Source organism: Grammomys surdaster, unplaced genomic scaffold (genome assembly GCF_004785775.1).
Source record: "Grammomys surdaster isolate TR1022 unplaced genomic scaffold, NIH_TR_1.0 252, whole genome shotgun sequence".
NCBI lineage: Eukaryota > Metazoa > Chordata > Mammalia > Rodentia > Muridae > Grammomys > Grammomys surdaster.
The window spans coordinates 1,662,329-1,679,046 of NW_021604693.1; the positions used below are offsets into that span (position 1 = coordinate 1,662,329).

Below are 16,718 nucleotides of genomic sequence, written 5' to 3' on the forward strand. Positions count from 1 at the left end.
TCTCTAGTGGTCTCTTATCCATCCTTGTCTCCCGGTGACAGTCTCTGGGGGAATATCGACCCTTGTAGATGTCTCCTTGGGATTGTCTTTAGGGGGAGTCTCGACTCTCCTCGGTGACTCCCCGTGACTGTCCCCTCTTAGTCGTCTCTCCCTCCTCTGCCTCCCCGTGACACTGTCTCCGGGGTTCTCTCCACTGTGTCTCTCCATACGTCTCTCCATTTCTGAAGGTCTCTCCTTTATTCATATCTCCCTGTAACTCCATCTCTGACGGCTTGTCCCCTCCGTATCTCCCTATGACTATACCCGAGTGTGTCTTTCTTGGCTCTGGATCTCCCTATGACTCTGTTTTGGGTGTCTCTCGTGTTTCCCTGTGACTCTCCACCTTGTGGTGGGGGGGGGGAGTTCTTCCAACTCAGTCTTACTCTGGGATTTCCTACGCACACGCCCAGATTTCCTCTCCTGAGTCTTTCCCCAATCCCCCACCCCCCAGGTCACGCCCCACGATTCCAGCCCTCCTATGGGTCCATTCTGGCAGGAAGCCGTTCTAGGGAGCTCTGGCCCGCCAGAGGCTGTCAAGCTCAGTGCACTCTGGGACTTATAGTTGGGGCCCTCGTGTACGCTATTCTTGGGACGCAAAGGAGAACTACTCTTCCCGGCGTGCAATACGCGTCAGGCTGGCCGCTGAGGTGGCGCGGGTGTCTGTTCAGCACCACTTCTTCTTTGCGGTTTTGCTGAGGTCGGAATTCCAGAAGGTGCAGGGAAGGTGAAGGAATTAACGTCCATCCTCCAGCACCCTTCTCTTAACGCAGAGTTCCCTGGCCACCCCGCAAGCCTATAGGTGTCTGTGGTTCCCTGGGGCGACGGGTGAAGAGCGCTAGGAGTACAGCTTTTTCCTCTCTTGCTTTTCCGAGTTAATACAGCAGATCATCGGGTGCTACGGTTCTATTTTGCTTTTTTAAAATAAGGGCTTGCACACCTTTAATCCCAGACAGAGGCAGGAAGATCTCTATGACTGATACCAGCCTGATCTACATAGCAAGTTCCAGACCAGCCAGGGCTACACGATATCTGTCTGATAAATAAATGAATAAATAAATCTTTATGTATTTCTGGCTGGCTTCAAACTTGCTAGGTAATCGAAGATAAACAACGTCTGAGCTTCCTGCATTTGCCTCCCCAACAACTGGGTTTACAGGCATGTATCACCCGTGAGGTGGGGGAAGTGGTATTCAGGCGTTTGGAATTGATCCCGGGATCTTGTGTTTGCTCCGCAAGCACTCTAACTTGTGGTTGCGGTGCTCCGCACCACATCCCTCCAGCTGTTCTTTCTGGTATCTTCCAGAAGGTATTCTTGTCCGGGTTGCGGAGGGAGTGGATGTGACGCCTTCCTGAGAAGAGGACTTGATGTAGATACGTCTTGGTAGGCACTGAAGAAATAAGACTTCTCACCCCCTGAGTGCGTGTACTCGCTGGCTCTTCTCCCAAGTATTTCCTATTAGGTCTCAAACCTGGGGCAAATGGCTGAGGTGTCTATTTAACATATCAAAGCAGAACTGGCTGCCAGGTTCTCCCAGCATCCTTCAGTCCGAACGTGTTACAGAGTATGGCTGGTATACTTCACCCCCTACCCTAAACTCCAGCCCAGAGGCTGGGCTGCCCTTCCTCCAATTGCTCTCTCCTATATAACCCAGCCATTTTGGTTACCAGGCCCTTTTTGTCTACCCTTTACTCTCCTGGCCTTTGGTCTCCTAGCTGCCCCTCTCTCTTCTCTGCTGTCCTCACAGGGTCCACCTCAGAGTCACTCTAGACTCTCCCAGTCCCTGCCTCTGGCTATGCTCTCCCTTTTATCAATAATAAACCTCCTCCACCATATCTAGGAGCAGCCAAGTCCTTTCCTTCTATTTCTTTTCTTTTTTTTTTCCCATTCACTTCCAAACTGTGTAATGTTTTCCAAGTTGCTTTTGTGTGGGCACAGGTGCAAAACCGGATTGTATGATACTGAAATTACTGTGTGTGTGTGTGTGTGTGTGTGATCATGGGAGCCAAAGGGTATCAGTGGTTTTAATGTGAGCTATCTCTCCTGAAACTGTAGTTGTGAGCTGCTGATATGGGTACTATGAACTGGTCTCAAGCATTTCTAATTACAAAGTCACCTCTCCAGCCCCAGGACATTGTATTTCTGAACTGCCAAAGTGGTATTTTTCTTCCTGAATCTGTGTTGCTAGAGACAGGCCGGCCAGGGCCTTTGCACATGCTAAGTAAGTACTTTCCCTTAAGCTACTTGCTAAGCCATAGTGTCTTATATTTCTCAAGTACTCATGGGACTCTCCAGGGGAGAAATCACATTCACGTCTTTCCTAGTCAACCTTCCTGGTTTCTTCTTTTTAAGATTATAAAATGTATGTTCATGTGAGTGTAGTCATGGAGGCCAGAAAATGGTACCATCTGTCATTTCCTTCACTGCCTATTTGTCTAAGGCAGGAAGCCACAGTGACCCTCTGTGTCCCCGCCTTCACTGCGGGGGTGTGTTGCATGCATTTGTGGGGATGTTTAGCTTGTTTCTTGGGTACTGAGACCTGAACCCTGGTTCTCACACTGCCAAAGCATGTGCTTTTAACCAATGCCTGAGCGCTCGCTCTAGGCTCCCACTCCCCTGTTCTGAAGAATTAAGACTATTGGACTATGGTATACAGCTCAGTTGGTAAAATGCTTGCCCAGCATGTGCCGAAAGTTCTGAATTCACTGAATTCAGTCCCCAAAACTGCATAAACTGGGTGTGGTGGCTTATGCTTACATTCCCAGCACTGGAGGAGGTAGGACTTGGCTACATATTGAATTTGAGGCCAGCCTAGTCTACATGAGACCAGCTTAAAGGGGAGCGGGGCAGGGGAGGTTGGAGAGATGGCTGAGTGGGTCTCCTCCAGAGGACCTGGGTTCAATTCCCAGCACCCACATGGCAGCTCACAACTGTCTATAACTCCTGTTCTAGGGGACCCAATACCCTCACACAGACATGCATGCAGGCAAATCAACAATGTACATAAAATAAAAATAATAAATTATTTTTTAAAAGGTGGGAGAGAGACCCAGGCTCTGCCACTGTTTTCTGATGAGGCCAAGGTTGTCTTAGTCCCACCCCCCTTCTGTCATCAAACTTTAGAGTCTGAGTCTCACCCCTCTCTTGGAGTCCTTCCTTCCTCCCCATCCACCCACCCACCCTGAGATAAAGAAAGCATGAGTCTTTCTGTTATCTTTATATTGAGATTTTGTGTTTTTTTTTTAAAAAAAAGAACATTATGGATTTAAGGGGTGGGAAAGGATGGTTGACAGCAGGAGCTACAGAAACCCAAAGCTCCAGAAAATTAAAAAAAATAAAATATACATTTATACATTTTTTAATATATATATATATATATATACCAAGTAATGCATGTGAATCCCAGAGAAGCAGAAAGCAGCAGCAAGAAGCAACTAGCACATGAGGACCTGGGTTCATGTACAGCACACACAGGCCATTCCAATCCTGATAACCCCAAACTCACCCCCATCTCCAAGAAAAGATGTTTAAGAAGTTTCCCTGTTAAATGGGGCTACACAACTGGGGTATGATGGCACATCTGTAATCTCAGCACCCGGAGGGTGAGACGGAAAGACAAGGGTTCAAGGGAAGCCTCAGCTATACAGTTAAGTTTGAGACCAGCTTGGGCTACATTAAGAAAGTCTCCACAGTTATTTAAAAATAAATAAGTAAAACAAAAGAGCTTCTTAGTTGTTTGTTTTTGTCTTCATGTTCTGAAAAGGTGGATCATAATGCCGTTAAGGCTGGCAGAGGCCATTTCTTTTCTCATCCCTGCTAAAGCAGACCATGGTATTTTAACACTGAGGTAAGAGGGTCGCCAATACTGCCCCTCAGAAATACTTCAGAGTTGTCTTTAAGACCAGGTGGGTGGCTGGGCAGTGGTGGCACACACCTTTTACTCCGACCACTAGGAAGGCATGAGCAGGCAGATATCTCGAGTTAGAGGGCAGTCTGGTCTACAGAGCAAATTTAGGACACCCAAGGATACACAGAGAAACCCTGTCCAGAGAGGGGCAGGGAAGGGACAGAGACAAAGAGAGAGAGCGATACCATGTGGGTATTTCTGGTACATTTGTTTGTTTGTTTGAATAGCACGGAGAAAAATTTAGGAAAAGGTGTCCACCCATTGCTTCATCGAAGGGTAGCCTCTAGCCAATGGGCTTTCAGTAAGCCTGGTAAAAATAAAATCTAGAGCCAATTTGATACAAAGCTGGGTGACAGCTAGAGGCAGAGACACTGCATATTGGTGACTCCTGGCCACCGGGAATTGCTGACCTCCAGGATTTTGTTTGTTCAGGTTTGAACTTAAAGGACTGGTACACTATATGGCCTGCTTCCCAATCCCCTTAACATACACACACACACACACACACACACACACACACACACACACACACACATATACATACATACATACCAACTAAGGCACAGCTAAGGCAGGCAGGCAGGCATGCTTTGGCAATGAGGCCTGTAAAAAGGCCCATGGGGTGAAGAACTGCAAAGGAGTGTGGGTAACTGCAAAGGAGTGTGGGATGTGTGGGGCCAGCACCTTTGAGGGGTGTGGGAGAGAAAGCAAGAATTCTGAGGGCTCCCAAGAAAACAGGCAGGTGATAAAACCCACAGGAAAGACTACAGAGACAGAAAAATGAAAGAGGCAAGCTGTGCAGCCACAGCTCAAGGGTAGAAGAGGCATACCGGAAGAGGAAAGGTAAGAAAGGGAGGCAAAAGAAAACAGGGAATAGGGAAGAATATACATGCCCAACAGGGAAGAGGAAATGGGAGGGAGACAAGGGGAAAGTGGGACAGTACCAATCACCTGGGTAATCAGGTTGAAGAGGCTGCAAGGAGAGATGGGGAAGGGAGCCCCTTGTCAATCTTAGACCTTGACGAACACCAGACGAGTGGAGTACACCAGATCAGACACATACGCCAGCAGGTTGATACCTGTCAGGATGGCCACCGCCAGTCGTCGGTCCCAGAAACACACCGCGTTGGGTTGCATATAATTATAAGAACAGCTTGGATCCCCTGAACGGCGGGGATGGCCCTGATATCTCTGATCAAATTGGTAGAGGGGCCAGAGGACGATGGCAGTGGCGTAGAAGAGAACAGACAGTAAGGCCAGGCCTGACAGGAAGGTGGGGAAAGGGATGGGCAACATGTTGGTACAATCCCCCAAGTTGAGCAGGATGGTCACCCCTGCTAGTATGAAGCAGATGGCATAGACTGCCACACACCACTCCAGGGCTGGTTTATGCTGGTACAGGGCCGGCTCACTGAGGAAAGCAAAGATGACACAGGCTACAAAGGTCTCAAAAACTTTGAGCAGCCCTGGCACGGTAGCCATGTAGCCGGTGATCTCACCAGGCCTTGCACGAGTCCAGGCCACTTCAGTGGCATACGCCAAACAGGCAACGCACGAGAAGGTGGTGGCAGCAATGGCGTGGTCCCGGGAACGTCCGTGAGCTAGGAACTGCACGTAGGTCGTGGGATAGATGATGGAAGACGACAGGCAGAAGAGGGCCGCGTAGCAGGCAAAGGTGATGGGGAAGTTTCGCCACGACAGGGGGAAGCGGGCCTGGAGTCCGCCTAACTCCACTATCAGGATGATGAGGGTAACAGCAAAGCAGAAACACCAGGTGAACATGGCCCAGTTACCCATGGGCCCTGTCCAAGCATTCACACTGGCCACCAGCGAGAAAGCCACACAGGTGGATATGAGCTGGAGGAGGCGGAGGAGGCCCAGGGGCTGGGTCAGCGCCCGAGCGGACCCCACAGTGGTGGAGGATGATGACGTTGTAGTCGTGATGGTTGTACGGGTTACTGTTACCGGCATGGCTGAGAAAAAGAAAAGCATTTGGATAAGGTCTCACATACTGAGGAATCCGGGTACCCAGCCCTTCATCCGTTTTGGAAGAAATTACTTTGAATTCTGCAAAGGCTGTGTCTTAATATATGGAACTTGTCTATGAACTGTAAAAATGAGCCAGGCAGTGATGGCACACGCCTTTAATCCCAGCACTTGGGAGGCAGAGGCAGACAGATTTCTGAGTTCGAGGCCAGCCTGGTCTACAGAGTGAGTTCCAGGACAGCCAGGGCTACACAGAGAAACCCTGTCTCGAAAAATTAATTAATTAATTAATTAATTAATTAATTTAAAAAAATGAATTGGCCATCTAGGTTCTAGGCTCATCCTAGCCCTACCCATGAGAAACCTCAGAATCCAGACACCCAAAGCAATACTTGTTGCTTCCCTTCCCCAGGGAGTCAGCATCCTATCCACTGGAGGGTGTGTTGTCATGCTGGGAAACCTGAGCTGGATCCCTGGGACATACCTGGTGGAAAGAAAAACCAACTCCTGACCTCCACCACATGAGCACAGACTCACCCCAAACGTACACCCCCAACTGTGTATCCTGGAGCTGTGGCTCAGCTGGCAACATGCTTGTCTACCATTCAGGAAGCCCTAGATCTGAACCCTGCACTGTGTAAACCAAGTGCAGAAGCGCATGCAGTGATCTTAGACTTTGGGAGGCTACAGCAGGAAGGTTACTGTGAGATGGAGGCCCATCTTGGTTCTGTAATAAAGTCCAGGCTATCATGGGCTACAGAATGATGTTCGTTCTGCCTTTAACACAAACAAAATGAACAAAACCAGCCTGATCTACATAATGAGTTCCAGGATGGCCAAGGCTACTCAGAGAAACCCTGTTTTGTAACAAACAAACAACAAACAAACAACAACAAAACCACCCAGCAATAAAAGATATGGTCTAAGATCCAGCCTGTACTTCACTTCCTCCTGTATGTGAGGTAGAGCTTTTTACCCCAGGCCCTGTGAACAAAGTTCCCCCTTTTACCCACAGTAACTCAGTCATCTCTAACTTCTCCATAGCCAAGACTCCAACTTCCTCATACTTTATGCCCTGTGAAAAGATTTCTGTTATATAAGAGCACCCTGGACATGAGCGGCTCCTACCCATCCAATGTTCCAACATCCATTCCAACTCCCACATCTAACCAGAGTCCTTCTCACTCCTCTCCCAGAGATCTCTGAGCTGGAACACCAAGCTTTCTTTCTCCCCTCCCTCAAGCTTCACCCATCCCCCACCCCATCCTACCTCAGATCTGGAAAATCGAAGACAGCTCAGTTTCCTCTTTCTTATCGCTGCTGAGCTTATCACTTCCTCCCAGGACTCAGCTAACAGGTACCTCAAGTACAGAAAAACTCAACTACCACCATTCTCACTGAGTAGCCCAGCTCCCTCCACTGAAAGCTCTAGTTTCCAGGCCAGTCATGAAAGGCGCGATGCCAGGACAGGCCTCTCAGCCTTCTAGTGTACCATGTGACCCAGACACAGGATGTGAGTAGAGGGAATAACATCTTTTTTTTTCCCCCAATGCAAACCACACCTTCTGTCTCCTTGTCCTAGAGGCTCAGAACTAGGACCAGATGCCAGAGCCCTCCTCGGGATGCTGTCTGACCTCTCAGCTGATGCCCCTAAAGATACGAGAAGGTGGTTTCCGGATCCACCTTTTCTTATTACTATTGTCAGTTCTGTAGTTATTTCTTCTGAGTTGAACATCAGCTGCTGGAGGGAGGGGAGAGGCTCAAAGAACTCAAAAGCTATAGAGACTTGGGGCCAACCAGATGGCTCAGTGGGTAAAGAAACTGAGCTACTGATAAGCTGAGTTCAATTCCCAAGACCCACATGGTGGATAGAACTGAATTCTGCAAATTGTCCTCTGACCTCCATACACTTGCTATGGGGTACACACACACACGTGTGCACACACACACATTACATATTAGAAAAACCATAGAACTCCCAAGGCTCAGGAAACATACTCAGAAAGTTACAAGGCTGTGTTATGAGGCCCCCTCCCAAAGCTGAAGTAATATATGTGCAGCAAGCAACTAAGAGAGAGGGCAGGAAGGCTCTTCTGCCCAGCTACCTACATGTTTAGCAGTGTGACCCAGAAATGCATCTTTCGTCACCCATGCTGGGATGGGCATTTTGGTGATACCTATGCCCCTACAAGTATCTCCAGTTAACTCACTGGCTCACAGAGACGCACTTGGATTAACTTAGGTTTCTTTGATCTAGCATATTTATTTATTTATTTATTTATTTATTTATTTTTGTCTGTTTGTTTTGTTGTGGCTGTCCTGGAACTCAGGATGCAGACCAGGCTGGCCTCGAACTCATAGTGATCCGTCTGCCCCTGCCTTTGGAGTGCTGGAATTAAAGGTGCCTGTCACCACCGTGCAGCACTCCATCATTCTGCGCTCTGACACGAGCATAAAGTTAGCCATAACTTTCCCCCCAGGAAAAGTCATGCTAAGGTCGAGCCCATGGAAAGACAGAAGGGCATGCTTTAACCTCTGGAAGCTCATACTGTCCCAGAACAGCTCCCAAAGTACACAGGAGCCAGCTTCTGGATACAACTTCTTAGACAAGTGGATGCCTGATTCTATCCTTTGGAAAACTCGGAGGACACTTGTCTCTCGGAATCTAGGCACCATTCCCTTCCTTCCTCATACCTAGGGATCCGAGCTCTAGTACTTCCTCTCCTCCTGTAAATCCAACTCAGTATTCCTGGCTAAATTAGTTAACCCTCCCAGCCCTCCTATCAGACTCGGTTCAGTTTCCAGGCACTACGCTCCTAAACTGAGGGGTCCAGGCCCCTAGTGCACCTCCATCAGACGCAGAACAGGGCTCTAAACCCACCCCTCTTAGACTCCCAGTCTAAAATCCCAGTCCTCTTCCCTTAAAGGTGGACATCAGCCCCCCACCCCAAGTCCTTGACCCTCAGAACTGTAAGTCCAGACCGCAGGCGCTCCACTCTCAAGAGCTGGGAATTATAGGGCTCGGAGCACACTCACCTGCTGCCTTAATAGAGGACCGGAAGGAGAAAGTTTCGGCTGCGAAGGCGGATAGGGTTGCACACCTGAAAAAGGCAGATCAGAAGCCCTGGAGTGAGAGAGAGAGACAGTCAGAGCGGAATTCACAGTTCTCCCTTGCAGCACTCTGACCCCGGAGCCCTAGACTCCACAGCTGCGACGTGTCTCCCGGTGGGGACGCAGACTTGGCAGAGGTCCCGAGGCCAGGTCCCAGAGGTTGCCCTGAGGAAGCGCCGCCCCGCTCCTTCCTCTCCGAGAACTTGCTGCGTGGGTGGGGTGGAAGCAAATGTGGACAAAGGGCCCGCCCTCAGGCTCGCGAGGGGCGTGAGTGATGTCAACCTAGCCCGGGCTTTGCAGTCTGCAGAGGGAGATCCCTGGGCGGTGGTTGTAGAGGCGAGAGGCCCAGCCTGGCCCGGAGTCTCCGCTCCTTATAAGGACTTTGAGCTGCCTCAGCCAGGGCAGTGTGGCAGGGACCAGGAGGTGGTGCCAAGACCCCCACCGCCGAGAGAGTGGGGGTGAGGGAGGGAGGGGGGAGGGAAGGGAGGGGGCGGAGGGAAGGGAGGGGGCGGAGGGAAGGGAGGGAGGAAAGAAAGGAGGAAGGGAGACAGTTTGTGAGTTTGGAGCCAGGCAGAACGACTACCACAAGTTGTCCTCTGACCTCTATCCGTGCCCTGCGGTACATGCGTGCGTTCCTCACCCACTGCAAAAATATATATATAGTTTAATAAATCTATTTTGCGGGCTGGAGAAATGGCTCAGCGGTTAAGAGCACTGACTGCTCTTTCAGAGGTCCTGAGTTCAATTCCCAGCAACCACATGGTGGCTCACAACCATCTGTAATGGGATCTGATGCCCTCTTCTGGTGTGTCTGAAGACAGCTACAGAGTACTCGTAAAAATAAAACTAAATAATATTTTTAAAAATCTATTTTGAGATAAATATTTGCTATGTAAACCTCCCTGGCCTGGAACTTGCTATGTAGACCAAGGTGGTCTTGAGTTCACGGAGATCTCCGTGTCTCTGTCTCCCGAGTGCTGGGATTAAAGAAGAAAACTTTTTTGTTTGTTTGTTTTGGGTTTTTTTTTGTTTTTGTTTTTTTGAATTCTGAGTCCCTCCAAGAACAAAATGAGGAAAGTATGGCCTGGTAGTGCAGAACAGTATTTTCAAAACACCCGTAGAGGCAGGATTGGGGAGCCAGGATTGGAAATTCAAGGCCTTCCTGGGGTCAGTTACAGAGTTCAAGACTAGCCAAATCTCACCAAGGGGTCAAGGAGAGGAGGGAGAAGCTGGTGGCAGCCAGGTAAGTGGAGTATTTGATTAGCATGTGTGAGGTACTGGGTTCAACACCCTAATGGGTGGGGCTAAGGTTAGGGTGAGATTCTCCCGCTTATGACGAGCTCGGATTCCTTTAAGACTCCTTAAGTTTGACGGAGCTCGATCGAGGACACAAATCTTCTTGGCTTCAGGCTAGAATTCATGCTGGAGTTGGAAATTCTCCCTGGGAACTAGAAGCCTCCGGTGCACTTAGGAGTTGGGACAGAAAGGCAGAAACCTCCAGCTCCTACTGGGATCAGTTTTGGGGGAAGCCAGGCCTAGCCCGACTCCCCGCACTACAATAAGTGGGCCGCCGATCGCCTTTGATTCCAGCATTTAGGAGGAAGAGGCAGACAGATCTCTACAAGTTCAAGGCCAGCCAGTTCTACATAGTGAGTTCCAGGACTACAAAGGCTATACATAGAGCCTGTCTTTAAAAAAAAAAAAAAAATGCGGGTTACTGTCCTGCCACAGACACTAGAAGGAAGAGGGAGAAGCATAAATCCTTCTGTCCAGGAGAAAAGTTAGTTAGAAAAGGAGGAGTAACAGAAAGGAAGACTTTAGGAGAGGTAACGGAACCAGTGGTCCACAGGACCTCCAGCACCGTTTGAGGTCATAGCTCAGGAATGCTCAGCTAAAGACATAAGCAGGGTGAGGAAACGCCCCTAGAGCTTCCTCCTAGGTCTAGTTCCACTCTCAGGGCCACACCCAGCACCCCTGCTACCCTCCCCCATGCCACACTCCTGAGATCATCCATCACTCCACAGGCTGGGCACATGCTGGGCACAGCCCTGATCAGACTCCCGGCCACGCCTCACACCAGTGGTAGGCTGAGCCTTAAGCCCTCAAAGCTTCCTAGCTTACCCCCCCTCCACACACACACACAACTCTAGTGCCGGTTTGGGGCCTCTGGAAGGAGGGTCAGAACAAGGACTTTTCCCCTCCTGAGTACCTCTAGGAATCAAGTACAAGCATCCAGGAGCTCCATCTTCTCGGATTCAGGGATATATACTCCATCTTTCCAAGTCCTCAAACCAAGAGTCGAGATCCCAGCCCCTCCCTTTTTCCGTCCAAATTGAGACCCCAGTATCTTCTCTCTCAGAACAAACTCAGATTAAGGTCTGAATCCAGCCCTCCTTCCCCAAGACCCATCTTAAATCCAGATCCCAAGCCTTTTTGGTGAGACCTAGGAGTCTAGATCCCATCCTACATCTCTCAGCCTCAGGGGTCCGGACACCATCGTCCCTCCTCGGACCCACGTGCCCACTCCTCAGTCCCTTCTCTTTCCCATGTATGACCTGTATGAGCTCAGATGTTCAGCTTTTCATCTAGAGCTTGAGTCCTGGCCCAATTACAGTGTTTCTAGGGATCCAGACACCTGAATCCGTGCCCACTCCTCTTTCTAGACCCAAGGATCCTGGACCACTATTCCTTCCCTTCGAAGTTCCTGCAGCCTTACCTCTCCAGCCAGTGGCGTCTGCAGCACAAACAAGGACGACAGCTGCAGACCAAAAGGGTCTTAAGGCTGGGTGGAGTTGGCCAGCTGAGGAGCGCGGAGGGAGGGGGTTGAGGGCGGGGTTTGGGCCTGGCTAGGGCGGTGAAAAGGGTCTTTCCCTTCAATTCAAGCAATCCCTGGTAGGCCCCGAAGGCGGGGCTAATGTCACACCACGCCCCCCAAAAGACTAGTGTCCTGGATCTCCAGCCCTACCAGTGAGGGGGTGCAGGGCTGAGGTCATTGTTGCCATAGAGACAAAACAGGAAGACACAACAGCTGGAGAGGTGGGGTCTCCCGGGGGCTATCCTCCCTGTCGTAGCTCTAGAAAGAAATCTCCAGGGTAGACAGGGGAATGCCGTTGCCATAGAAACGTATGTGCTTATGGTTTGTTTTAGAGTTCCCCCATTAAGCCTAGTCCTCACGCCTAGTCTTACCTCTCATTCAATTCTCCCTCTCTCTGCCCCACGTCCTTGTCTATCAGCTCCCCCACGCCGACCAGAAAAAGGAAATCTTACATATCTAGGTCCCAGCAGTTTGGGGACTAGACCTCTGTTTAACGGAGTCTATGGGCCAGATACTTGTCTACCTGAAGAGGAACTTAGGAGTTTAGGGTGCCAGGCTTTGAGCTTTTAGGAGTTCTGAGCAAGCTACCTTGACTAGTGAGGCCCCACCTCCCAAAGGACAAAGACTAGATTACAGTGTTTAGGGGTCTGCGTAGAGGAGAAGGGGCCATATCTCCATTGACACTGTAATCGCGGCCTGAGGACCGCTGGGCCACGTCTCAGAAGATCACAACCAGGAGGAGCGAAAGGATGATGAATAGTATTTAAATTCCTGGAAATTTGGGGGAAGGGTCCCAGATTTCTGAGCGTTCAGACAGTTTTCAAAGCATACGTGTTTGGTTGGTTGCTGAACCGCCTGGATCTAGAAGGGCGCGCTATTTTTGGCCTGAATTCCTGCCCTCAGGACAAAGGGAGGGACTCTGAATCTTTATGAGGATGGGGCTAGGGCCGGGAGCTCTGGATTCTAGGTTCTACCATATGGGGAGGATTCGGTGGATCCCGTTGTGCCGAGAGGAGAGGGGCAAAAGCAGGAAAGAAATGCAGGGTTGGACTTTTTTTTTTTTTAAAGGTCGGATTTGAGGGCCTCAAAGGACTCGACTGAGCCAAATTGGAAAAGAAGCTCAAGGTCGCGACGCTGGAGGGACCTTTAGGAGAGACCTAAAGGTCGCAATGCAGGCCCCCTAGGCAGGGCGGAGACCCGGGACACCTAGTTCCCTCCCTCCTGGCTGCACTCACCCCGCTCTGCAGCGGTCCCGGGCGCGGCCCTGCTCTGCTGCTGCTGCTGGGCGGGGCCTGGTGGCGGCTGCTGCTGCTAGTCTCTTCCCCGCGGCTGCTTCTGGTCACCTTCCAGGAGGACTGAAGAGGCTTGTAGACCTAGCCCTAGAGAAGAAGCCAGGAACTTCGCGAAGGGAGGGGTCCGAAGGGGTCCAGGAGTTCACTACAGCCAGCTTCGTGTCCTACAGAGGAGGGAGGAGCTGGAGAGGGGACCTGGGCGCTTGCTTCGTGCTTTGCAGAAGTGGGGGTGGAGACTAAGGTAGGAATGGGTAGGCGAAGAGCTGTGTGCTCACTTTGCATGTCTGGGAAGAGACACAGAAACAGACCCTCTTTGTCATTTTATGCCCTGCAAAAGGGAGGGTTTTAGTTTAGTTTAAACACACACACACACATTCACTACACATCAACTTTATGTGTGGGAGTGCAACTATGGAAGTCAGAGGACAACTTGTGGGAGTCAGTTTTCTCCTCCCAGTGAAGGGGATCAAACTCAGGTCATCAGCTTTGGTTGGCTAGTACCTTTATCCACTTGAGCCATCTCATTGGCCTATGGATGGTATGGTTTTGGATTTTTCTTTAATTTTGTTTCAATTTGTTTTTTAAAAGACTTATTTGTTTTTATGTGTCTGAGTGTCTTGCCTTCAAGGATACATGTGTACCATGTACATACCTGGTCTCCTCAGAGGTCATAGGAAGGAATCAGATTCCCTAGAACTAAAGTTAAAAGTGGTTGTGACCCGGGCAGTCGTGGCGCACGCCTTTAATCCCAGCACTTGGGAGGCAGAGGCAGGTGGATTTCTGAGTTTGAGGCCAGCCTGGTCTACAGAGTGAGTTCCAGGACAGCCAGGGCTACACAGAGAAGCCCTGTCTCAAAAAAAAAAAAAAAAAAAAAAGTAGTTGTGAGCCACCTTGTAGGTGCTGGGAATCGAACCCTGGTCCCTCTACAAGAACAAATGCTCTTAACTGCTAAGGCATCTCTTCAGCCCCTGAGGAGGAGTTTTTAATATGCTATGGTAAGCACTGTATCACTAAGATCTTTCCTTAGCATCAGGCAGTACACACACACACACATACACACATACACAGAGGCTCACATAAGCCTAGCGTCTATAAATAATGGGTTAGGTTTCCCACAGCTTGTATTTACAAGCCTCCTTAGTCCCAAGAGTTCAAGCTTAGTAACATCTGTCTCCCCTCCACTCAAATCAGTCACACCACCATCACCATCACCGATACGGAGTTGGAGATATCTCAAGTGATCGATAGAAGTCTTGACTAACACAACTTACGATGCTCTGTCCTGTGGTGAAAGTATTTCCTGGGTAGGTACTGAGATGGCTCAGTGGGTCAAGCCAAGCTTAATGATTTGTCTTCCACATCTAGGACCAATTTGGTAGAGGTGAGAACTGATTCCCAAAAGTTTTCCTCTGACTGACACAGGTACATTGTGTCATGCAATGGCATGCATCTCACCACCAGCGCCACCACCACCACCATTACCACAATCACCGCCACCCAAACGTAAATGTAAAACAAGCAAAAATTGAAAAAAATTCAGGGTAGCATGAACAAGATACAAGCATCTGGAGTATGTAGGTGTGTGTTGCTGAAGACTGAATCTCCTGCCTCAAAACAAGCTAGGGTGAGCACTGTATCACTGAGAGCTTTCCCTAGCCCAGTTTTCAAACATTTGAAGAGTGAGTCACAGGGTGTAATTTTGGGGAAATGTAACCCTTGGTTTCCCAGGTCTGTGTAACCTATGATCGTGTATGTGCTACTGGTTCAGTGTTTACCCACCTTTTAAGACAGAACCCCCATCCAAATGTCCCAAACCCATCACTGTTACTCCCTGTCCAACAGGCTATGCTTGTGTTCTATGGGGCTAACTGCTTCGGAAGTATTCTCCAAACTCATACCAACTTCCAAATAAACTGAGTCCCTTGATCAGAAGCAGTCTTGTGTGGTTTAACACGGCAGTGAATGGTGAATAGAGCCATTCATTGTGCACACACAGGCTGCTTTTGGCAGGAGTGTAAAGGGCGAGGAAAGCAAATAACAAGTACAGAGTTACTTATTCCATGGAGGAAAAAGTTATTGCCCAACCCATGATGGAAGAGGTCCAATGTAATCCTCAGCAGACTGGGCATTTGGCTGGCCTTCCTAGGAAACTGGGCTTTCATGGGGGCTCAGCAAGTGTTGCTGCCATCAGCAAGGTGGACATTCATTGACAATGTGGCTGGCTAAGATTGGTGAGATGAATCCATCATGGTCCACCATAGTCGTTTTTGCTTAGGGGCTCACAGAGTAAGCCCTGAAATATCCAGAGAAGAGCTGACCAAGAGACACCAAGCAGCTATCTGGTCTACCATACAAGATAGTAGAAGTGATTACTGAAGAGTTAGTGAGATACAAACTACGAGGCGGCTTTCATTCCACAACTTCTACGCCTACTCTGTAAGTTTTATTTTCTATACTAACCATCGACTCTTTTTCTGTCTTCTGATTCAATGCAAAGAATATTTTTATGCTAGTGTGCGTGTGCTTGCATGAATTTATGTGCACTGCATGCATCTCTTAGAGGCCAGAAGGTAGTGTCAGATACCCTACATGTCGACGGATGGTTGTGAGCTATTGTACCGGTGCTAGGACCTGAACTCAGATTATCTAGAAGAGCAAGGTTTTGTTATCCCAGGCTGGCCTCAAACTCACAGAGATCCATCTTCCTCTGCCTCCCGAGTGCTGGGATTAAAGGAATCCCCAGCCACAACTGGCTGTGTGAGATGTTATTTTATTTAACAAAGGAAAAAGCTTCCTTGGGACTACTGATGGCTTTGCGGTTGATTCCACTTATTGCTCTTGCAGAGAACCTGTGTTCAGTTCCTAGCACCCACAACTGGTGGATCACAATCAACCGTAACTCTCACTCCAGGAGATCTGATGCCCTTTTTGGACTTCAGGGACTTTACATACAAACACACACACATTTTTTTTTAAATGATAAAAACAAATCTTTACAAATTAGCTTTCCATTTCCTTTGATTCTATGCCGTGAGAATGTTTGGTAACTACTGACCTCAGTGACCTACAGTCCTAACCTGAGGTTACAGTTCAGAAGAGTCAAGTATCAGTCACCTTTGCTATTCATAGTCCCACCACACAAACCACTTCTCTTTTGTTTCTTTGATCTTCAAAAAGAATGCTTTCTTTTCTTCTTCCTCTTCTACAGAGCTTTTCTGTGCAGCCCTGGTTGACCTGAAACTCACTAGCAGACCAGGCTGGCCTCGAACTTGGAGATCTGCTGGCCTCTGCCTCCTGAGTGCTAGGGTTGAATACCTGCACCACCACTGTCTGATTCAAGATTGCTTTCTTATTTTTCACCTGAAACTCCTAGTTCCTCAGCCTTCTCCTTTCACTTTTCCCTTACTTGGGTAAGGGTCCAAAGTCCTTGATTTCAGGGTGATCTATCCCTCTGGTGTCTCCATTTCTATGAGTTCTGTGGCTTGACAAACTTTTTTGTGTCTGCTTGGCTTTGGTTCTTTAGCATTCTCTCTCTCTCTCTCTCTCTCTCTCTCTCTCTCTCTCTCTCTC

At 49.1% G+C, this 16,718-nt stretch overlaps 1 protein-coding gene across 4 annotated transcripts; it reads right to left on the reverse strand.

Annotated features, from left to right (window-relative positions):
* Positions 1–3,239: 3,239 nt before the first annotated feature.
* Myadm (myeloid associated differentiation marker) lies at positions 3,240–13,364 on the reverse strand. Of its 4 annotated transcripts, none has more exons than XM_028775064.1 (3): positions 13,092–13,364; positions 8,967–9,054; positions 3,240–5,917 (listed from the first exon to the last, which is right to left on the reverse strand). In XM_028775064.1, exon 3 carries the CDS (start codon positions 5,913–5,915, stop codon positions 4,956–4,958), a length of 960 nt encoding a protein of 319 aa, XP_028630897.1. In that variant the 5' UTR covers positions 5,916–5,917; positions 8,967–9,054; positions 13,092–13,364; the 3' UTR covers positions 3,240–4,955. The 4 variants fall into 4 exon arrangements, with proteins under 4 accessions (XP_028630897.1, XP_028630899.1, XP_028630896.1 ...); XM_028775066.1 differs by having other exon boundaries at positions 8,967–9,031; positions 13,092–13,335; XM_028775063.1 differs by lacking the exon at positions 13,092–13,364 and adding an exon at positions 11,758–11,855.
* Positions 13,365–16,718: the final 3,354 nt, after the last annotated feature.